This window comes from Oenanthe melanoleuca, chromosome 6 (genome assembly GCF_029582105.1).
Source record: "Oenanthe melanoleuca isolate GR-GAL-2019-014 chromosome 6, OMel1.0, whole genome shotgun sequence".
Classification (NCBI taxonomy): Eukaryota; Metazoa; Chordata; class Aves; order Passeriformes; family Muscicapidae; genus Oenanthe; species Oenanthe melanoleuca.
This window is the reverse complement of record NC_079340.1, coordinates 16,177,718-16,199,669: the sequence shown is the minus strand read 5'-3', so window position 1 is coordinate 16,199,669 and position 21,952 is coordinate 16,177,718. Positions and strand designations below refer to the sequence as shown.

The 21,952-nt window shown below is 49.8% G+C and overlaps 2 protein-coding genes and 1 long non-coding RNA gene across 4 annotated transcripts; 1 reads left to right on the top strand and 2 right to left on the bottom strand.

The window, feature by feature from the left end:
• Positions 1 to 3,574: 3,574 nt before the first annotated feature.
• Positions 3,575 to 5,970, bottom strand: LOC130254865 (uncharacterized). 2 transcript variants are annotated; one of them, XR_008840829.1, is made up of 2 exons: positions 5,709 to 5,970; positions 3,575 to 4,207 (listed from the first exon to the last, which is right to left on the bottom strand). It is a non-coding gene; the product is annotated as an uncharacterized LOC130254865 (long non-coding RNA). The 2 variants fall into 2 exon arrangements; XR_008840828.1 differs by lacking the exon at positions 5,709 to 5,970 and adding an exon at positions 4,642 to 4,757.
• Positions 5,971 to 6,039: 69 nt separating this feature from the next.
• On the top strand, positions 6,040 to 17,085 carry CUEDC2 (CUE domain containing 2). The gene is made up of 10 exons (XM_056494817.1): positions 6,040 to 6,138; positions 6,872 to 6,989; positions 10,040 to 10,131; positions 10,969 to 11,112; positions 11,436 to 11,497; positions 12,929 to 13,062; positions 13,905 to 14,075; positions 14,413 to 14,474; positions 16,150 to 16,210; positions 16,567 to 17,085. The coding sequence occupies exons 3-10, from the start codon at positions 10,058 to 10,060 to the stop codon at positions 16,711 to 16,713; spliced, it is 855 nt and encodes a 284-aa protein (XP_056350792.1). The 5' UTR covers positions 6,040 to 6,138; positions 6,872 to 6,989; positions 10,040 to 10,057; the 3' UTR covers positions 16,714 to 17,085.
• Positions 15,416 to 21,020, bottom strand: FBXL15 (F-box and leucine rich repeat protein 15). Its single transcript, XM_056494816.1, has 4 exons — positions 20,924 to 21,020; positions 19,878 to 20,128; positions 18,643 to 19,145; positions 15,416 to 18,288 (listed from the first exon to the last, which is right to left on the bottom strand). Exons 2-4 carry the CDS (start codon positions 20,058 to 20,060, stop codon positions 18,099 to 18,101), a joined length of 876 nt encoding a protein of 291 aa, XP_056350791.1. The 5' UTR covers positions 20,061 to 20,128; positions 20,924 to 21,020; the 3' UTR covers positions 15,416 to 18,098.
• Between the last annotated feature and the right edge of the window lie 932 nt (positions 21,021 to 21,952).

Here is a 21,952-nt window from a genome sequence, read left to right as displayed (position 1 = left end):
TAGAAGACAAAAATTACTTTCACATATGAATGCAACAGAAGAACAGACCCTGTCAATACTTTTGTTGATAATATGCATGACAAACTAACAAGCTTCCAATAAATTAAATTTCAAACAGTTTGGCCTTAACCTGAAAAACTGTCCAATATCTACTTTGGCACATGGCTGAGAAGTATTATGGGTGAGAAAGTTCTTCTTGGCAGCAGGGCCTCCATTCACAGGCAAAATGCAAGAAATCATGGAGTATTGATGGTGAAAATTTCAGTTTCTTCAGAACAACACAACATCCTTTGGTAGCAGACTGTTGATCAAGGCTAGAGATAAGCACTGAGAAAGCTCTTAATCACACTTGCCAAGAACAGAAATGAGGATTTTGAGGGCTGTACACAATGACTAAGGCCCAGCCTACCATGGAACCCTAACTAGCAGCACCTACAAGAAGCTGGGAAGAGCTGCCCATCATAGAGCAAGCAGCACTTGCAAGATCTGCACCAGGACAGCATGTCCAAATACTTGGCAGCCTAAAAGCTCCTCCCAGCCATGACATCTGACACTGTCAGCTGGAAAGTTATTTTCTACAATACCACCAACTTCACATTTACATCACCATCCTACATAAGAGCATCAACAGCCTTTTGCAGATGAAAAGCCTCTTCAGTGCTCCTCAGTAGCATCTTCTTACTGCTCCATTATAGACTTGGCCAAATTGGAGCAGCTCCAGACAGCCCAGCCTCTTACAGACTACATTTGCTCAATGTATTATAATCAGAGACAGAAAAAACCCTTTGTTCACTGATTATTTTATTTTTTCACATCCTCAAATATGTCCATGAGTGGCACACTTCTAACTGGATGAGTCAGTGAACCCAAATTCCTGATTCCTTTTTCTAGCTCTGCCAAAGGCTCATACTGAGACTTTTGGAAATACAGGTCTTCACTCTGTGCTCCAGCAAACTGTATATGAAACTGTAAGACAAATGCAAAGCACAATGAGTTCCCTGACAGAAAGATGCAAATTATTCATTTACTTATTATTCACATACTATGCTGTTTATTTTTAGATAAGTTGCTCATTTTGCTGTCACAAAAAAAAATAATTCTTCATACCTGTGAAGACTAGAAAGCTAAGTCACAGGAATGAAACATTCGTCACACACAGAATTGTCTCTTATTTGACTACAAGACCTTTGCAAACATGACAAGATGTACATAAGAGGAGGCAAAGAGTGACCAAAAAACCAAGGAAATATTTAAGTAGAACACTGTGTTACCAAGAAAGAGTGAAGAGAAGCGGGCTCTAATAAACCTAATTTAACCAAGAGACGCAGATTACTCTACCTGTCAGACTGTGCAGCTGCAACACGAGTTTTGCCAGGACGGAGGGAAGGAAACACCTTTTGGAATGGCCAAATGAGCAGGTTGGTGGCAGCGGGACGCCCGGGAATGCGGAGCGGCGCTCCCGGGGAACGCCCGGCGATGCACGGCGCGCCCGGCAGAGGGCGCCCGGCCCCCGCCCCGCCATCCCGGGAAACCGCGGCCGGAAAAACGGGGAGCTTCCGAAGGCACGGCCTGGAATTGTTTCATTTTTGTAGAGCTCCGAGTTTGAACAGCCACTGCTACTATAGATAGATAGATAGATAGATAGATAGATAGATAGATAGATAGATAGATAGATAGATAGATAGATAGATAGATAGATAGATAGATAGATAGATAGATAGATAGATAGATAGATAGATAGATAGATAGATAGATAGAAGGGAAGGAAGGAAGGAAGGAAGGAAGGAAGGAAGGAAGGAAGGAAGGAAGGAAGGAAGGAAGGAAGGAAGGAAGGAAGGAAGGAAGGAAGGAAGGAAGGAAGGAAGGAAGGAAGGAAGGAAGGAAGGAAGGAAGGAAGGAAGGAAGGAAGGAAGGAAGGAAGGAAGGAAGGAAGGAAGGAAGGAAGGAAGGAAACTGTTCTCAAAATATTCTTTCTCTCTTGATTGCAAAAAAATGGGGGTCTTTAGAGGCCTGAAGATAAATCACAATTAAATCACTGTTTGGCTTAGTAAAAAATAAAAGCACTGGGCAAAACTTAAAGCTGTGTACTGCTATTCTGGGGTTAGCAGCAGGAAAGTATTTTAAGCAGTCTCAAGGACACATATGGATGTGTGATAAGATTAATTAAAAGCAATGGGAAATAAAGCCTAAGTATCAGGAATCACATCCCAGTAAACTGTGCCTTGCTTCAGGTGAAGCCCCATCACCAGAGCCTTCCAAACCTAGAGTGTACAAAAACAGCATTATACCCATTGTAGGGAATGCTAAGTCTCACTAAGCATGTAAAAGTAAGATTTCTCACATACAAGAATAATCCACCCACATGTAAAAATGTCACAGAACAAACTCATTTTGGGTGGCACCCCTGACCGTAGTGGGGAGCTGATCATTAAGGTCCCTTCTAACCCAAACTATTCTATGATTTCAAGTGCATTTTACCACAAGGAGTTAATAAAAGGCTGGAGAAGGAACAATTTTCCTCTGCCTTATTCAACACACTTGCATTATTCATCACATTTGTGAAGGAATATGAATCCTATCAAATAATTAGATGGTGTGTTAACCTTTCTGGTTTGCAACAGCCTGTGACTGACGAGTAGAAGGGTTCTCCAAGATCATTTCCTGTGCTGCTGTTTCTTTCTGCCTGGACTCTCAATGGTGTATTTTGTGTGTTTGTATAGGGAATCCCTGTGGAGGTTTTGTTGAGCTTTAGGTCAAACCTCTCTGAATTTGACTTAAAATTGGGCAGCTATTAGATGCCATATTTTTTTTCTGGTATCTATTACCAGTACTATAAGATTAGTCCTCTTCCATTGCTGTATTTAAAAAATCCCATTCTCTTACATCAGTTTGGTTTAGAGTGAGGTGGGAAGGTGAAATATCAAATTGCAACCAAGTACACTAAAAGAAGCCACTACTTCCTAGTGTACTCAATGTACACAACTAAGAAGTTTAAATAGTTATAGGAGAATTCCAGTGGCATTGTAACTCAGACTTTCTCAGACATCTGCTCCAAAGTCCAGTGTGGTTTTCTCCTCCCATCATTATCCTGGCTGACAGTCATCTTCTACGTCTTGGTAGTAGAAAAAAAAACAACAGAGGTCCAGTCTGTTACTGTTCTGAAATTTGTGATACAAAAATCATAGGATTTGTAAGAATTTAAAAATTGTCTGAACTGACAGCACCTGAGAATTCTCAAAATTATGGACCTCAAGGTTTCCAAGCAAGCCAAGGAAACTACAAAGCAGACTGAGACTAAATAAATCCTTACATTCTGCTTGTAAATAGGATGTCATGAACTACCTGGAAAAAGCTGGTAGAACCTCTTAACATAAAGTAGTTTAGGAATGTCTGCTCTAATTAGTTAAGAATTGATGAGGGAAGTTAGGTCAAACAAGCCAACTTCAATTGTTTGTCACAGCTTTAAAAATTGTTAATTTCTAGGGTCTTGTCCTGGTTTAGGGCACTTATGGGAGGAAACTTCCAAATGGGATCCCTCAAGAAAGCAAATCCTCGGAGAAAAGTGGGAAAACTGTTTATTTAACAAGCAAAGTATTTACAAACATGAAAAAAAAAAAAAGAATAATATCAAACAATGGAATCTCTCATTGTTCTGAAGAGATGGCAAATTCAGAGAGAGAGTTCTTTTTGTGGGGTGTGGCTCAGTTCACTCAGTCCCTCCTGTGCTAGAAAATGCCATGTCCTTGGCCCTGGTGGGCCATAGGTGTGAGCTCCCCGTGTTCTTCTGGGTTTTCAGTCCAAAGCAAGTGGATCAGTTCCAACCAAGAAGTTCCAAGAAGAAGAAATGCCACAATCTGGGGAACTTCTCTGCCTCAGCTAGCTAAAAAAATTAACTAAAAGCTGCAGACAACATAGTTCATGAGAAAGAGAACAGGGGACAAAGTGCAGTTTCTGAAAACAAATGGTGCACTTCTTCCCCCCCACTTAACTCTCAGGACCAGTTTTAAAGTCACAAAACTTATTTCTGGGCTAAACAGGCAAATGGGGATATAATTTAGCATCATAAAATCACCCCAGGACAGGGCTTTACATGTGCTCCTTCATTTTCTTCAAAAATTCCCCTTCCACTTCACTGTGATGAAGCCTGTCCCAGAAGCAGCTGCATTCTCAGCATGTTCTTTACACAATGGGTCACACAATTTGAAACCTAAAAATAGCAGGTTTGGCAGAGGGTTTCAAACTGTTTACCAAACTAAGGCAAAAACACAGATCAAAGGAAAGATAATGCAGCACAGTTGATAAGCTCTGGATGTATGGATAAGTGCAGCTAAGAACAGTCAAAAGCAGAAGAAATGAAAGGCAGTGGGTACTCCTACAATGACGTATACAGTGCCAATGGAGGAATGTACATACATTTCAAGAGAAATAAACAATGGAAACAGACTCCTCTGCTGTTAGTAACACTGGAGTGACTGTGATGTTTCCTACCCAGCTGGCATTACTCTGGAATTTTTTTATTTTTTTTTGTATTGCCAAAGGCAGAATCAGGCTCATTCACTTGGTATTTAGTAACACATGACTGAAGAGCATGAGTCGGAGAACAACTATGCCTTGCTGCTTTAGAATTTTCTGAAGAAGCACCTGGCATAACAGAGTTAGTTCTCCAAAGGTGTTTCAGGAAGCACTGCGTTGTCACCGGGCAAAACAGCGAGCAGCTCACCTGGCCGGGCACGGGCGAGTGCAGCCAGCGAGCAGGGAAAGAGCTGAGCTCCTGTCCCCATCCCGCCCCGCTCTATTCCTGTCCCCATCCCGCTCTATTCCTGTCCCCATCCCGCCCCGCTCCTGTCCCCATCCCGCTCTATTCCTGTTCCCATCCCGCTCTATTCCTGTTCCCATCCCGCCCCGCTCTATTCCTGTCCCCATCCCGCCCCGCTCCTGTCCCCATCCCGCTCCGCTCCTGTCCCCATCCCGCTCTATTCCTGTCCCCATCCCGCCCCGCTCCTGTCCCCATCCCACTCTATTCCTGTCCCCATCCCGCCCCGCTCCTGTCCCCATCCCGCTCTATTCCTGTCCCCATCCCGCCCCGCTCCTGTCCCCATCCCGCTCTATTCCTGTCCCCATCCCGCTCCGCTCCTGTCCCCATCCCGCTCTGCTCCTGTCCCCATCCCGCTCTATTCCTGTCCCCATCCCGCTCTATTCCTGTCCCCATCCCGCTCTATTCCTGTCCCCATCCCGCTCTATTCCTGTCCCCATCCCGCCCCGCTCCTGTCCCCATCCCGCCCCGCTCCTGTCCCCATCCCGCTCTATTCCTGTCCCCATCCCGCTCTATTCCTGTCCCCATCCCGCCCCGCTCCTGTCCCCATCCCGCTCCGCTCCTGTCCCCATCCCGCTCTATTCCTGTCCCCATCCCGCTCTATTCCTGTCCCCATCCCGCTCTATTCCTGTTCCCATCCCGCCCCATTCCTGTCCCCATCCCGCCCCGCTCCTGTCCCCATCCCGCTCCGCTCCTGTCCCCATCCCGCTCTATTCCTCTCCCCATCCCGCTCTATTCCTGTCCCCATCCCGCTCTATTCCTGTCCCCATCCCGCCCCGCTCCTGTCCCCATCCCGCGCTCGGCTCCTTCCCAGGCTGGTGTGCGATCACTTGTTGGACTCGGTGATCTCAGAGGTCTTTTCCAACCCAATTCTGTGATCCTCGGGCAGCCTGACCTGCCCTAGCACTCAGCAATCCCCCGGAGCGGCAGAAGGGATGGTTACACAGCAGCTCGTCGGGGTGTAGCGGGTGCCCTTTAGCGGGCGGCGGCTCGGGAGCATCCCGCGGCAGAGCTTTGGGCGGCCCGGCCCAACCACTCGAAAGCGCGCTCCCTTCGGCAGGGGACGCGTCTCTGTCCCTCGGCAGGGGGACAGCTCCCGGGAGCCTTTCCGGGGTGACTCCGCCGAGCGCCCCCAGGCCGCAGCGCTCCCGCCCCCGCCCGGCCGCTGCCCGCAGCAAAGATGGCGGCGCGGGGAGCGGCAGCGCGCAGCCGCCCTGCCCTGCTCTGCCCCGCCGGGCCGCGCGCGCCCACGTGACGCGTTCAAGCGCGCCGCGCGGGCCCCGCGCGGAGGGAGGACGGCGCGGCGGGGGCGCGCGGGCGATCAGGTGACCGCGAACCCCCCGCGGCGGGCTCGCGCCCGCTACCGCCCCGCCCGCGGGGACACCGGACACGGGACACGGGATAGGGGACACGGGATAGGGGATACCGGACACGGGATAGGGGATACCGGACACGGGATAGGGGACACGGGAGTGCGGCTCTCCTGCGGGGTCCGCAGCGCGGGGGGCGGGCCGGGGGCCGGGCAGGGAAAGGCGCAGTCTCCGCGGTGCGGGCCGCGCGTGTTCGGGCGCTCCGCGGCCTGGCTGTGAGGGAGCCGAGGGAAGGCCGGCCCGCCGCTGGCGGGGAGCGGCCCGAGCGCGGTGACAGCCGCCAGCCGTGCTGCCGCTCCCGCTGGGCTCCGGCCGTGGCCACCTGCACGGCGGGAACACCGGTGCTCGCTCTCCGGTCTGGCTCCTCCAACTTGTGTTCGGCCGCGGCGATGAGGCCGCCGGTGCTTTTGGGATACGCTGGTGATGCGCAGGGAGCACCGCCGGCCCTGCTACGTGAACTGTGGGTGTCGAAAAACATCACGGCGTCACAGTGGATTTGAAGGTTGTCAGCTATACAGTTCTCACAGCCACGTTATCCTTTCACAAAGTACATTTTATTTCAAATAAAGCTGTACCATCTCTGTTAGGGAAAATGGTCATAAGTGACATAAAGCATAAAGACACTAATATACAGAATGATTCTCTTGTGCTCCTGCTCCAGCTAATTCAGCTTTCCTTTCCCATAAAGGTTCCCTCATTCATGGCTTGGGCCTGGCAGTCGTAGGATGGACTGGTGACTCCTCTGCAGCACTGAAGTGATCTCATAAACACTGCCAAGACCTCACACAGGTGACACGTCTGCTCCGGTAAGGGCCCTGTGTCAGCAGAGTATCCAAGGGCAGCTTTAGTGTAGATCTAGAGGGGAGGGCAGAGTCTAGCCACTGGCATTACTATCTGCTATCACAGTAGTTACTGGGACTAAGCTATAAACAAACATTTTTTTATTCACTTTAGAGCATTAAAGTAATTAATTGTGTTAACACACACAGTGACCTCAGCCTGCTTTCCTATATCATCTGTGAAAGCCCTTTCAGGGACTTCTTTAGCAAGAAAAACAAAAAATAGGAGCACTGAAATTGTCTGTAAAGTGTCCTTTAGCCTAAAGTTTTCTTTTAAGCCAGCAAAGTTTGAGTTAAGTAGTTCAGTAGAGTATAGCCATAGATCCTTCTGTCTTGCACATGTCTTTTGAGAAGTTTCTTCTCAGCCTGCATGTCACAGGCTGCACTGAGAGGGCTTTATATCCCAGAGAAATGCACTTCGCCAAGCACAGACACACCAAGCAGCATAAGACATGCTCTGTGCTTTTTCAGAAAAAAATCTCAGAGCTCAGTGAACCATCCCTGTCCCATTACTCACTCACATAAAAATAATCACTGACACTTGAGCTAAATGAACCTTCACAGATCAGATTTACCTAAACTTGCTCCAACCTGTTCTGAGAAATATCCAAGGATACAACACCCACCTCCTTCCGCTTGCAGAAACCTCTAGTCATCAGCAGGCAAATTTATGATCCCATAAAAGTTGATATACATCCAAATGGCAGTTGCTTAGTTCAGAAACATTCTTCTAAATTGCCCAAGTCTGTCTTGTTAGTAAAAAGTCCAAGGCTCACAGTCATTCCCATACCATCACATTGACCATTTGAGAATGATTACTGAAGTTGGAATTGAAGGAGCCTTCCAAAACAATCCAGCTATATGCAAACAGTTCAGATTCTCACCTTTTTTTCTTTTTTTGAGGAAGACAGATCCATACAGACTTTTCTTCAATATAACATAAGTAGCTATTTCATACACCACAAGAACAATGATACTTTTAGAGGACTAATATTTCTACATTTGTTTTACAAAAAACCCCACCAAAGCAACAAAATAAATTTACATTAACATGTTGGGAAGGAGAATACAAGGGGATGGAGATTGCTAGGTTCTCAGCACTGACAATAGGGTGGCAAACCCTGTTGAGATGCTGGCCAAAGTATCTAGCATAGAGAATGAATAATTTTCACATTCACAATTTGAAAACTGATACCACTTTTCTGTGCCTGAGGTGAAGAAATATGTATGCCATGCCATGTTACGTGGTTCAAATAAGCACTCCTGGTATTTCAAACTAAGCATGTCTTAATGAGATGACATACAGTGCTTTACTGCTCACTCTTTGATAAAAATCCCCAGTGTTTAAAGACTAGAGTTTGTCAGAAAAGTGACAGGGATTTCCAAGAGCTGAAGGCCTCATGTTCTGACAGTAAGGCTGTAGCTGTGAGCAGAGCAATAGGAGTAATAGGAGTATCATTTCATCATATGGTTTTAAAAATAGATTCTGTTCAACATGTAGCACAGAACCCCACATTGCAACAAGAAGAAGGACTTTCACAGATATATCTGAATCAGTGACAGCTAGAGAAGTGATCTTAAAACCCACATTGCAATTATGACTGGAAGTGTAGAAGTATGGTAACATCTTTTCAGAAAAACTGGTCTCTCAGGAGAGTCACTTCTCCAGCCTTTGGGTTGTAGATCATTTTGTGCATTGTAAATCAATCCCACACAAAACTGAGCACCTAGGATAAGCTCTTCCAGTGAATCTGCCCCTTAACTCTTGCAGGTCATCACTAGAAGGGTTGCATTTGAAAGTATAATGCGTAAGGTGTTTTAATGTCGCAAGTTATGTAATTTTAAACATGGTCGAGTGTCAGGGGATGGTTTTGTTTATATCCTGCTAGCTCTGGAAGATTCATCTGGGGAAATGCCAAACCTTTCTGATTCCCATTGGACACCAGAATCATCTATTAGCCAGATCTGTATGACTGTTCTGTGAGTTGTGTGTCAAACAGGCATGGTCAGGTCCTAGTGTGGTTGAAATGAGAGAGCTGCCCTGATGGGAGCATGATGACCCTTGGAACCTCTCTGGCCAATCAGTTTCTCTGAATGCAAGGTTGGTTTCCTTCATGTATACCAGGAATTTGTCCACCCTGCAGCTCTGTAGACCCCAAGGGGAAAGAATGGTTAAGAAACAGCTATTTTTCCACCCTGTTCTGTCCAGGCTCAGTACTGATAACCGAAGCAGGGCTATGGGCAGCCCCCTTTTGTCACTGCTTCTGTAGGATCTCTGTGATTCTTAGAACTCCCCTGAGTTTTGGGTTATCAAGTGCCCCTTGTTGCAGCTGCATCAACTGTAGAATGGCTCATTTACCAAGCACAACAACAGGCTCCTGTTTGGGCAGGATTCCACTGGCAGTTCATGCCTGACCTGGAGACCTTTGATATTTTGGCTGGCAGACTACTTGTCTGTGCCCTGTTTGGTATTTCCCTGTAAGATATGCTCTGGGATGTCCTTTCTTTAGGAGACATTACCCTTCCTCCCACTCATTCCTGAGTCAAGTCCAAGCATCGCTGCATATGCTCTTAGCTGGAAGGTCCACCCCTTTCTGCAGTGAGTGTACAAGCCCACTCCCTGTTTCTTCCTCACTGGACAGCACAGTCTTCCATCTCAGAAGGTGTCCCTGGGTCCTGCAGCTGGACATATCTGCATTTCCAGCTTTGCTTCCCAGAGGGGACTTCTTAAATGTACGGTACAGTTGCATACCAACAAGGTGGATACAATCAGGAGGGCCCAAGATATTTTGCTCCTTTTTCCAGTGGATCCTCATATTGCAGCTTTTTATGGATGTCTTTGCCCACTGTTACCTGGAGATGACAAGACATTGGAGGAGCTTCTGACTTTTTCTCATGGGAAGAGCACACTTACCTATACCATATCTGCATTTTGATCTTGTTATTTTAATTTTATTAAAATTACATGGAGTTTTCTTTTTCTTTTTCCTTCTTTTTTCTTTTCTTTTTTTTTAAAGAAAAAGGTTTAGAGAGACATGGAGCTTGAAAGAATCATTCAAGACACACTGACACGCTTCATCCAGTCCCACATCCCTGCAGCAGATCTCAGGTATGTTGAGACAGGCAGTTCCAGTATCATTGTTCCAGCTTGAGCTCTGCATTGTCACTCCGTGCATTATACTGAATTCTGTAGTTTTCCTGTACTTTATGTTGCTCTCCTTTAAGTCAGATCCAGGATGTAGGTAATTTGCACAGGCTCTGATGGGAATGCTGGAATAACTATAGTCTAGCATTGCAATCTAGCAATGTCATTTCTTTGATGACCAAGATGATTAATTTCCTGTCCAGTAATACCCATTAGGATTTGGGATTTCCTTCATTCCACAGTGCTCCCAAATGGCTTTCTAAGCAGAATAATCTATGTCAGGCCTGTCCCTATTTTGAACTCTGCCTGCATGCAGAGATACAGACAGCCACCTTGAGGCTGGAACACAGCAGCTAGTTTTGCAGCTGGTGGCAGCAGTGACACAAGCGTAGAGAGCAGCAAGCAGAGAACACTGTATCCCATAGAAAGTGTAACTTAACAGAATATGATGACCTCACCTGATACACCAGTCAATACAGAACAGCCAAGGTCTTAAGCATTTGGAATATTTTGGTTAGCTCAGCTGAAGCACCCACAGGAGCACAGCCTCTGGAACACACACTGGGGCTTTCATTCAGTGCTGCCCAGGAAGCAGGATCACATGCACTATTTAACTGTTAATGCTTCCCTCTCAACCACTGACTACCTGCTACTTGGCCTTAGAGGTGGTATCTCCTCACAGCATACATAGGTCCTTCTACAGCTGTTTTAGAAAGACACAAGGTTAGGCAGAATGGGGATGGAGAGAAAGGAAAAAAATGGGCCTGTTGACCCTGCTGCCTTTGTTCTCTTTGTCTCCAGTGGGATGGATGATGTTTTTTTCTCTTATATCACGGGTGTACTGGAAGAGCTGGGCTCACCAGAGTCTTCTGAAGAGACTTTTGACATGGACACCTTTGTGGAAATGATGGAGGCATATATCCCTGGTTTTGCAGAAATCCACAGGTAGGTGATTGTTACTGGTTTGTATGTGCATGCCATGCACCGGGGGCCTGGCCCCAAGCCCCTCAGTACTACAAATTCTTTTGTTATACCCAATTGAAAATGTATTAGTACTAAGCCTCAGCCATCATAATAAGTCACTCTTTTCCTGAATACACAGATGCTAATCTTAATATAGTTTGCAAGTAGGTCCTTGGCCATATGAAATACCAGCTGATTTTACTGAGCTTCTCATTAAGCCTTGTCTTTCTACTAAATGGTAACCAGATAGGATAGGCTAGTGCTTTTATTCCTCATACTAATTATACAGCTTCTGTCTCTTGCAGTGGGGATGTTTGTGAAATGATGTTCTCCCTCTCAGAAAGGCTTGGTGAAGCTCGCAACAAAGGTGAGTTACACAAACAATAACAGCACAAGAAGATCTGTAAATGTTTTTAGTCTTAATATTTGGAGAAAACAATGTCACAGAATAAAATATGAACTTTGCCACAGTTAGGAACTTATAAGGTAGCCCAAATTGATTGACAGGTCTGGAGGTTTTTTTTCAGTCAGGCTTTTCACATCAAGAGATGAGAGGATGGAGTCATATGGAATACTGTCCAAGACATACTGGAGTGAAAAACACTTCATCAGTTCTCCAAATACCTCTATTATAGAGATCAAATCCAGAGTAATAAGAAAGAAATAACCAATTCAGAGCTGCTTGTTGAAATTGTGCTGTAGGTTAATTCTTAGAGCGAGGATTTCTGCCTGCCTCTGATGGCCATCTGCTTAAGTGGCACTACCACTGGGCAGCCTTTATCAGGTGCATCATCAAATAGAGTATCCAGCTGATTACATGTATCACATTTAACATTGAGCATCCTCAAAGCTCACTTCCTGTTCATTCATGAACCCTGGCACAGATACAAAATCAGTGATGTGCTCTGACCTGCACTATGCAGCACTGCAGAAGACTACACTGTGACAATGGCCCTTTCTAACCTCAGCATTCACAGGCCAGCTGGATTGCTGTATCTGTTAACTCCATGGGTACTTTTCACTAAAGAACAGACAGGATGCAGTGCCTGGATGTCAAACCTTCCAGGACATAATCAATCTGAGTTTTGCTGGTCTAGCAACATCACTGCTGTCTTGCCAGAAGGCTACACAATGTAGAATAGACAGTTCTATCTTTTATCTTACTTGCTGCTTTCTTGAACTTGACAAAATCTACTGCTCTGCTCTGCTCCCCTGCATCCAGCCCTTTGAGGATCCTGATGTAGCCAGAGTGTGGAAGGAAAGCACCATCCCAGTCTTAGGACAGAACAAAAGTGAAATGGTTCTTCCTACAGTGAGAAAAAGAGCCTGTAAAAAAAGGGGTGCATCAGAATAACCTGATCACAGGCTTGCATGCAGCTTGGGGAACTACCACAGTGTATTCCCAAGTTTAAAATCAAAACTACACTTACTTCTAAGGTAGAGCAAATACCAGGGAATTCTTAGAAATGGAAGTATCCACAACCGAAGCACTAGCAGACTGAGAATTGAAAAGTAGAATTGAATTTGCAAGCAGCCCCTGCCCTGTACAGCCTGAAAATGCAGAACTCGGGCACTCCAGCATGTGCTAGCGCTGGCTTCCTGCAGATCAGTGGAAGCAGAGCTGCTGCTATCCCCTCTGAGGGCAGGAGAAACAGTAGTGCTTCCAAGTCTTGTCACTTAAGAAGAGATTTGCTTTGGCACACAATGCACTAGCCAACAGAAATCTAATGCCAACAGAAAGCACAGAGCTCTAGCCTTAGTGGGACTGTTCCTCAGGAGATATCACTGTGTCTTTAAGAAAAACTTGGCCAAAAGGCTGTGGAAAGCAGGAGTGAAGCGCCCTCTGAAGATCTCACCAAGGGCCAGGAGCCTGGAGCTGGAGCCTGCAGCGGGGAAAGACTGTGCGCTCTAACAGACGGAGCCGGGGCCCAGGTATGAGTACCTGCAGAGGAGCAGGAACACTGGGGACAGTCACACAGCGCTAGGCTACCTGCCAGCACCACCTGAGGGCATTTTCCAGCTCTGGAAGGAACCACAGCATAGGCTGTGACACAGCATCTCTTGTGTCTGTGATCTCCATTGTACGGCCTGAGCAAGACTGTCAGAAAATTATGTGCTGACAGACTAAGAGCCAATGTTCTGGCTCATCCTTTTCTGTGGCTGGAAAGGGTAAGCCAGAGCACTGGCTGAGAGAGCCTGTCCCAGTGCCTTCAGAGATCCCACAGCAGCTACAGGCACTGCAGCACCTTCCACATCAACCCCACCTTTCTCCCCCACGCCCTGCTTGCTGTTTCTCCAGTACTGATCTATTCCTGCTCTGCAGTACAACCATTCTGTGTCCACAGCGTTCTAGCAAATGCTGCTATGGTGATTCCTTCTGATGTAGCAAAAGGTCGGTGTTTAGCAGGCCCTTTCCTTTCTAATCAAAGTACATATAACTTCACAAAATGGGCAGGAGTCAGGCATTCACACCATAGAGTCCAGAAAGTTCACTAGTAAGCATGGCCACACAGATGAGTCAGGTTACAGGAGCCCTGCTTTAAAGCAAGTTGAAATACAGAGGGAGGAGATGAAAGGAGAGTGAGAGGAGTTGGTCTCTCCAAAGATACAGTCCCCTGTTAGCTTTAGGAATCAGATTTAGTAACAATAGTAAGGAGAGAGGGTTTTGAGCAAAGGGCAAGCTCGATTTCCTGACAATGAAAAAACAGAAGCCCTTTTCAGTAGCCCACTCCTCACTGCATCCCAAACTTACCTCTGTCTCTTGCTCCAACTAGGAAGGTGCTGACTTGAAGGATGGGGTGGAGCTGCTACTGGAGATGTTCCCGGCCTGTACTGTGAGCCAGGCAGAGAAGGCTCTCGCCATGGCCTTGGGGAACTTGGAAGAGGCAGTGCAATTAATTGTGGAGGAGAAGGTGGAAATTGGCCCAGCAGGTGCGAGTGTGAAGGTACTGTACTCTGACCGGGGTGGCAGTGGGCCAAGGAGTGAGGCAGAGCTCAGGGACATGCAGGTGCCACAGCTGTCTGCTACAAGCAGAAATTGTGACTGCAGAAACGTTATGCACAGTAAGCCAGGAGGATCATGCAGAGCAACAGCACCTCTCCCTCCCCTGGCTCTCTTAGTACAGGTTGTGCCCACAGCCAAGCCAGGACCCCAGTGGAGCTGCGGCTGGCACCCCTTTTCCCCAGAGGCTGCAGTGCTCCACCAGCAGCTGGGTTCACTGAGCTAGCACATAAGCTGCATGCCCCGTTGTGCTATTCACACACCAGCTTGTCTCCTCCTAGGAACTGGCACGGCCCCGCAGAGCGCCCAACCATGAGGAACTAAAACAGGTCATCCTACAGAAGTAAGTACCCAGCAGCTAAGAACCCCTTGTTTTACTCCAAATAAATGAAGAGGTTGCAGTTTGGGGAACAGTGTGGTCTATAAAGAACTAGGGGTGGGTATTAGCTGAACACATCTAAGCACAAATACAATCATCAGATGAGAAGAAGAAAAAAAACTGAAACAAAAAACCAACCAAACAAACACATAAACCCCAAGAAACAAACAAGCCACAAAACCTAAACAACAGAACAGATTTGGTTTCCTTTAGAGCTCTGGCACAGAAACACATTACCTGTACCAGCTGGGTCACAGCACTGGCTGTGTGCAAAGTTTCAGCCTCCTACAGATACAGTGTAAGTCACAGTGCTGTTAGCTGAGGTCCTCGTTAAAGGTTCAAGGCACAAACATCACGCAGCAGCTCACGTAACAAACACATGGTGACCTGTAGAACTACAGTAACTCATTCATACTTCCATTCTTGGAGACAGTCCAAATGAGGTTAAAGATACCTTCTAGAGACTTCATGTACAACAGTGCTGGGAAGATTAAATCTCAATTGCTGAAGGTGTGAATTCAGTGCATTTAAAGAAACCTCTATGACTTCTTGGGAATTAAAGTAGATTTAGATTAGTTTATCTGTACTCATTTCTAAAAGCATTTAATTCTCAATGGGAGAACCCACACTGTGGTTTCATCGATCTGCTTTAAGATCCATCTTTTATGAGTATTCTCATGCAGACATGCAGCTTCCACACATCTAACCATCCACATCTACCCATCCACATCTTTTTCACTTTACATTCTCCCCAGGGACAGGATAAATGGTTGATGGGCTAGGAAAGATAAAGCAAGGCAGAACAGCATCCAAGCAGAAGTAGTAATCTCTGTCCTTGCCCATCTCCTGTGCAGGCTCATTTCAGAGTGACAGGCAAGGGAACAAAAAAGGATCAGCTTCTTGTTACGTTTCTGAGAACTTCACTTTAATGACATTTGGCAACATCCTGTACTTTAAACATCACTCAAGCACAGGTACAGAAAGCGGATCGCCATAGCTGAAGATACACAAGAGCAACTATACTAACTACTGAGGGAGAAGTCATGGTCACCTGTGCTAAACCAGCACCAAAATCTCAGAGTAGCAACTCAGCAGTACAGCAAGCAAATGCTTGGACCCTGATGTTTCAGTTACATAGGAAATGAGGTGATGCTTCTATCAAGTTGCTTCCAGCACAGACCTGTTTCATAGTCAAGTAGTAGGAGGAGCGTGAAAGCCTCTTTGCACCATCATTCAGGGCAAAAGCAGACAGATTGGTCCTGTAATCTCACCTATGTCTTATTTGGCTGCCATCACTTGGCCTGAGAAGGAACAAACTGCCCTGATGGCAGAACACACCAGACCTCAGTACCTCTCAGCTCTGCAGTGGCTATCAGCATTCTCAACCACCTGAGTTTTCAATACCCTTCACATACAGCTAAGGATGCTACTCCAGGAGAATCCTGCTAGATTCTCACCAGAAGGATGACATGCTTCCTGCCCATTTCATCCAGAGGGGAACATCAAGTCCACCTAGCTGCATTCTAGGCAAGTAGAACACATTGCACAGCCACAAACCAGCCAGGGGAAAAGGGACATAGGCTGTGAGTAACCCCAGGCAATGTATGTTAGTGTTCACTAAATGCTTCTTGTGTTTCAGATACATGATGGTGGATAGTGCAGACGATCAGAAAACACACCGGCCAGCCCCACCCAAAGAGGTAAGCAGGCCAAGCTCAGCAGCAGTTTGAATGTCCCAAGGTTTAAAATAAAACCAGGCTGCAAGTCCAAAAAAACAACAGGGCAGGCCAAAGGCAGGTCTATTTAGAGAACCTGTTAGTCAAAGAGGGAAGATTAGCTCAATTAAGGTGCTGCAGGGAATGTCAGTTCTTACCTTTCCTGACTACCATGGCTCTTGCTGCCTCCCATCCTTCCCAGTTTTGGCCAAGATTCCCAACATAGACAATGTAAAGCAGCCCACCCACGCACCTTCCATAGTGCAGCTCTGTTTTTGCTTGTCCCCTCCCTTTCTGTAGCAGTGTGGCTGTCCATCCACTTGGTGTTAATATCTTTCCAGGCTCCCAAGAAGTTGATCCGCTATATTGATAACCAGGTGGTGAGTACAAAAGGAGAGAGGTACAAAGACATCAAGAAGCCTGAGAGTGAGGAGATGAAGAGAACCTACATCAGCCTAAAACCAGCCAGGAAGTACAAGTTCCACTGACAGCTAGGTCCTCCTGCTCTTCAGCCTTCCACCTCACTGCCAGGCATGGCAGGATGGATGTGTGGTGCTAGGAATGAGGTGACTCCACCTGCCACTAACTTGAACTAACCTGGAAGCCAGGACACTGCTTTCAGCTTCCTCAACTAACCTGGCTGAGGAGACTTCTCTCCTTGTGTAGCTATTCCTCTCCCTCCAGGGGCACACCACAGTGGCTCTCCAGGACCTGGGCATTCTCTGCTATTCCTTGCATGGGATATTTTTAGATCTGAGATGTGGCATGTGCTTTTGCAGCAACCTTTTTAATAAGTCTTTGTGCACTGTTGCTTTGAGTGCCAGTATTAATAAAAATGATGTGAGTTGGTGTGTAGTTCAGCCAGAGCATGCACATGCTTTACAACACTGCCTCCAGTCCTTCCTAGGGCCAAAGACAGGAGCAGGGTCATCCTCTCTTCCTCTAATTACTCTCTTCATCCTGTTCTCAAGGGGCAGCTGCTATTTCATGAACTGCCTAGCAGATAAAAGGGCTTAGGCTCCAGAACTAGTCAACACAATCTGCAGCTCTCTCCATAAACTCCAGCTGATTACGGAGTCAGTGCTCCTGCCATTTCTCACCACTGAGAGCTAAAGCTCCAGCCACACAACAGAGAGCAAAAGACAGTAGCAGGCCTGGGCACTACTAAAATTTTAAGTCAGATGCTGGAAGGAACAAATGACAATGACCAGCTGTTTTCAGTGACAGCACTAGGTTTGGCGTTTTTCTGTTGGTCAAACTGCCATTAGGAGTGTGTTCCCCCTGAAAACAACTCCCACCTTGCTCCAGCCTAAACCAGCATGCTAGTCCTTTGGTGCCAGGCTAGCCAGTGGCTGTGGGCTGGAGCTAGGCTCACTGCCCTCCTCCCAGAACCCAGAGGGGCCTGCCCTCTCCCAAGAGGAGGGCTGGTAGCTATTCCTTCTGCTCCAGCTGGTCTGGTTTGTTCCACAGCTCTGCTGGTATGCCCTGCACACCCACCCCAGGGACAGTCCCCATCAAAAACTCCCCTGCTTTCTGGACAGCTCTGCTTAAAGATTTAAAATACAACAAATAGTAATTCCTATCTATTAGCTGGCCTGACCAAGGCCTATTCAGCACCATGGTGTTCCTGAAAATCACTCGCTTTTTCCACACCACTGCAGAGGGAGTTACTTTCCCCAGAGGCACCAATGAAGTCCACTTATGAACACTCAGTGGCTGCTAAACAGCCCCAGAGGAAAGAATGAGCCCCACTCAGGCCAGCCTCACTGATGGGACTGACCTCTCCCTCTGCACGTCTCCACAGCAGCCAGTTCCCACGTCCTTCTGGGATCCCAGCATTGTGTCAGTCCCCCCCTCCCCAGCAGCAGCAGTTCTAAATCTGAAGGTTGATGAAAGGGGCGAAGCCAACCACATCCTGCAGCAGAACGAGAGCCCTCTGCAGTGGAGGCTCCACATCCAGCTCCACCCCACGGCTTCGGAGGATGCCCAAGCTGGACTCAGCCACGTTGTGGCAATGCTTGACCTTCAGCGAGCGCAACTTGGGACAGTACTCAGCCAGGACCCTGCCGAGAAAGAGAACACATGGCAGTTGCAAGTCAGGACTCCTAAGTGCACCACTCATGCTCCTCTCCTACTCCCAGCAGCCCAGCGCTCGTGACTGTGCCACCATTCTTTGGGGACAGCACCATGGTGGTGAGATAAGGGACATCTGGATCCCAGACCTACCCTCCATGATATGCTGGGAAATTTGCTGTCAATAGCACACAGTGCCTCCCCTGAAGGGCCTGCTAGTGGCTTCTCTCCTCCTCTCCTAGACTAAGCTCTCATTGCTTTCAGCATGAAGACATCTGACTTTCCTCTCTGGTTCTCTTCCTTTCCCCAGCCCAGATACCTGCCATCCCCATGCTGCTCAGTACCTGATGGAGTCATTCTTGACTCGCAGACACCCCGTGAGGTCCAAGTGCTCCAGCTCTGGGCAGCACTTGGCAGTCTCCTCGACTGCCACGTCGCCCACGTTGGCATTGACAGCCAGTGACAGAGACTTGAGCCTGCTGCACTTCTGCACCAGGTAGCAGATGGCCTCGTCCTTCAGCTGGCGACAGGCCGTCAGGTCCACAGTCTCCAGCGCCTTGCAGTGGTCAGCCAGGCTGCGCAGGGACAGGCTGTCCACCCACTCACAGTGAGCCAGGGAGAGCTGGCGCAGGTTGGGGCAGCTCAGCGAGATGGCCACGAGCGCGTGGCGGCTGAGCTGGGCGCAGCCCTTCAGCTGGATCTGGTGCAGGTGGTGGTTCTGCCCAATGACAGGGAGCAGCTCCCGGTCTGTCAGCCAGTCGGAGCAGTTCTGGAGTGCCAGCTGCTGCAGAACTTCGTTGTCCTTCAACAGGTTAACAAAAGCGGCTCGAGGGATGACAGGTCCAATCTGCGTGGGGAACCCAGGAAGAATGAGGCATTCCCCCAGGGTTTCACATAAGCCTGGTCCTCACCAAATACTCTCTGCCCTCCTCTCTTCTTCTGTGACAATAGTAACCAAAGCCATCCCCTGTCCTCATCCCAGGGCAAACCCTAACATGAGACTGCTCAACTCATGCCAAGGCTACTGCCACAAGCTAGATGATACTCTGGTTTCTCCATCCCACATCATCACTCCTGCTGCTATATACTCATGATGAGCTCCACACCTCTGTTCTCCAAAAACCTCTTTGCTAGACCATTCTGTGTCCTCACAGAATGGCAGCTACTCCAGTCTTTCCCAGTCCCAGGCAGTGGCTCCCAGGAATACCACAAACTTTCCCTGAAGATCAACTACAGAGTTATCTCCCATCAGACCCAACCTACTGCACAACCTTCATGAGGACCTGCCACTCCAAAACTTGTTTCTGCCAACCAGTGCCCCTTAATAGCCTGGGTGGAGTTTCCAGGCTTAGTCTCCCAGGGCCTCTTACTCAAGACACTGGCATTGCTGGGCCCTGAATCACTGCCTCTCCTCCCTAAGCCCATCTGTCCAGTTTGACACCTGAACCATTAACCCAAGTCCTGAGCAGAAAACTACCCTCCTTGCCACGGGTTTCTTCTCCCCACATAGATGCTCCCCTGTTAGTTTCAGAGCAGTAGGACATCTGTGTCCTCCCCCAGCCTCAGAGCCATCCAATACCTGGCTTGAGTCAAAGCAGCGCATGTTGGCCAGGTACAGCTGGATGAGAGACTGGAATGACTTGCTGACCCTCTGCAGGCTCAGGAGTTGCTGCAGTGGCAGATGACAGAGGATATGTGGAACCAAGATGTCTTCCCAGGGCAGGTCCAGGAGGCATCCCCTGCTCGGGGTCACACTCATCATCAGACACCAGAGAGCCAGGCTACTGCAGGAGCCAGGCAAGATCAGTGCACACCTACTGCCAGGTGCCTCTAGGAGGAACAGCCAGAAAGAAAGACTCAGACTCAGCGACGTTTCCGACAACCAGCCCACAGGGAACAGCCCCTTGGCTAGCCATCAGCAGGACACGTGCCTGCCTCCTGCATCACCACCTCGCCAGCGTGGGACGTTCACTGCTCAGGCATCCGAGTCTCCCTGCCCGCAGTGCCCTCCAGCAGAGCCTGGGTGGGGCTTTCCATCAGCTGCCGAAGGAGGCCCTGTCCCTCAGCGAAGCAGCAAGAAGCTGCTGCAGCATTACCGCAGCAGTAGCACAGTAGCTGTGCCCAGCATGCATGTCCGAGCATCGCTCTGCCTGTCAGCCAGCCCCGCATACAGTGCCGGGCCACTCTGCAAGGGGGAGAGACCAGGCTCCTTCCCGCGGGGAGAAACAAGGCTCCCGGCTCCCCGCAGAGAGCCTCCCTCCGAGGAGCGGACGCTCCCATCCCTGCGGAGACGAGGCCTCGGGCCGCCAAGGGAAGGAGCAGAGGGGTCCCGGCAGCCCAGAGCCCCCGAGCTGCGGCTGGAGGCCGCGGTTACACTCGGCCCTAGCAAAGCCCGTACCTGGGACGGGCCTCACCCGAAGCCATTCGTGCCCACCGCCCCAAGGGGCCTCGCTCGGCCCCAGAGCCGTCGTTGGGCTATCCGGCTGTAGCAGCGGGGCGGCTGCGAAAGCGCCGCCGGGACCAGAACAGCGCCTCGCTGCCACCGCAGCGCGCCGTGGCGAGGAGACAGCGAAGCGCAGTCCAGCCCTGCCCTGCCCTGCCCTGCCTTGCCCCGGTCCCCGGTACCTGCGGCCCCGCCGGGGCTCCCCCGGCCGCTCCATCCGACGCCGCACCCGCCCTGGACACCGGCGGCCACCCGTGACGTCACGGCGGCGGGCGGAAGTGCGTCACCCCTCCACCCCGCCTTCGGCCCTGCCCCCGAGGCAGCGGGAGGCACCGGCCGCGGGGAGCGCCGGGCGGGACGGCGGCTCCCGCTGGTGTCGCAGCCACTCCCGCGGGTTGCTCCCAGCGGCGCGGCGCGCACACTGGCCCTGGTTCTCCAGCTGAGGGAGCGCACCCGCTCCTCCGTGCGCAGCGCCTGTCCCGGTTCCTCAGTTATCCCAGATCCCCATGGCCCCAGTTCCCCGGCGCACTCCGGTGCCTACAGCCCCGCAGCTACCCCGGTTCCCCAGTGCACGCCGCCTGTCCCAGTTCTTCAGTTATCCCGATTCCCCAGCGCACACGAGATCCCAGCGCACACCAGCTGCTCCAGTTCCCCTGGCCCCAGTTCCCCGGCGAACACCGGTTGCTCAGCCCCGCAGCTACCGACGTTCCCGAGCGCACACCGGCTGCCGCCGTTCCCCACAGCCCCGGTTCCCGAGCGCAAACCGGCTGCCGCCGTTCCCTATGGTCCCGGTTTCCCCAGCGTAAACCGGCTGCCCCCATCCCCGATGTTCCCGGTTTCCCGGGCGCACACCGGCTGCCCCCATTCCCGATGTTCCGGTTCCCGGGCGCACACCGGCTGCCCCCATTCCCGATGTTCCCGGCTCCCGGGCGCACACCGGCTGCCCCCATTCCCGATGTTCCCGGCTCCCGGGCGCACACCGGCTGCCCCCATTCCTGCCGCCCCCGTTCCCGGTCCCAGCGCACGGCCCTGCCGCGGCGGGCGGCCGCGCATGCGCAGCGCGGCGCCGCTGTCCGTTCAGCACCACGCGGAGCCGGTCCCGCCGCTGCCGGTGAGCGGCGGCCCCGCCAGACCCCGCCAGACGCCCCGAGCCACCTGCGCGGCACCGCGGCTCTCCCGGCGGGCTGTGCCGCCCTCGCCCGCCCGCAGGA

Bases quoted from the DNA above. Each gene is read 5' to 3' on its own strand.
- CUEDC2 (XM_056494817.1), top strand. From the start codon at position 10,058: ATGGAGCTTGAAAGAATCATTCAAGACACACTGACACGCTTCATCCAG. The intron at 13,063-13,904 runs GTATGAGTACCT...TGCTCCAACTAG, and splicing joins CAGACGGAGCCGGGGCCCAG to GAAGGTGCTGACTTGAAGGA. The intron at 14,076-14,412 runs GTACTGTACTCT...GTCTCCTCCTAG, and splicing joins CAGCAGGTGCGAGTGTGAAG to GAACTGGCACGGCCCCGCAG.
- FBXL15 (XM_056494816.1), bottom strand. From the start codon at position 20,060: ATGATGAGTGTGACCCCGAGCAGGGGATGCCTCCTGGACCTGCCCTGG. The intron at 19,146-19,877 runs GTATTGGATGGC...TTCCCCACGCAG, and splicing joins GCTGCTTTGACTCAAGCCAG to ATTGGACCTGTCATCCCTCG. The intron at 18,289-18,642 runs GTACTGAGCAGC...CTTTCTCGGCAG, and splicing joins GTCAAGAATGACTCCATCAG to GGTCCTGGCTGAGTACTGTC.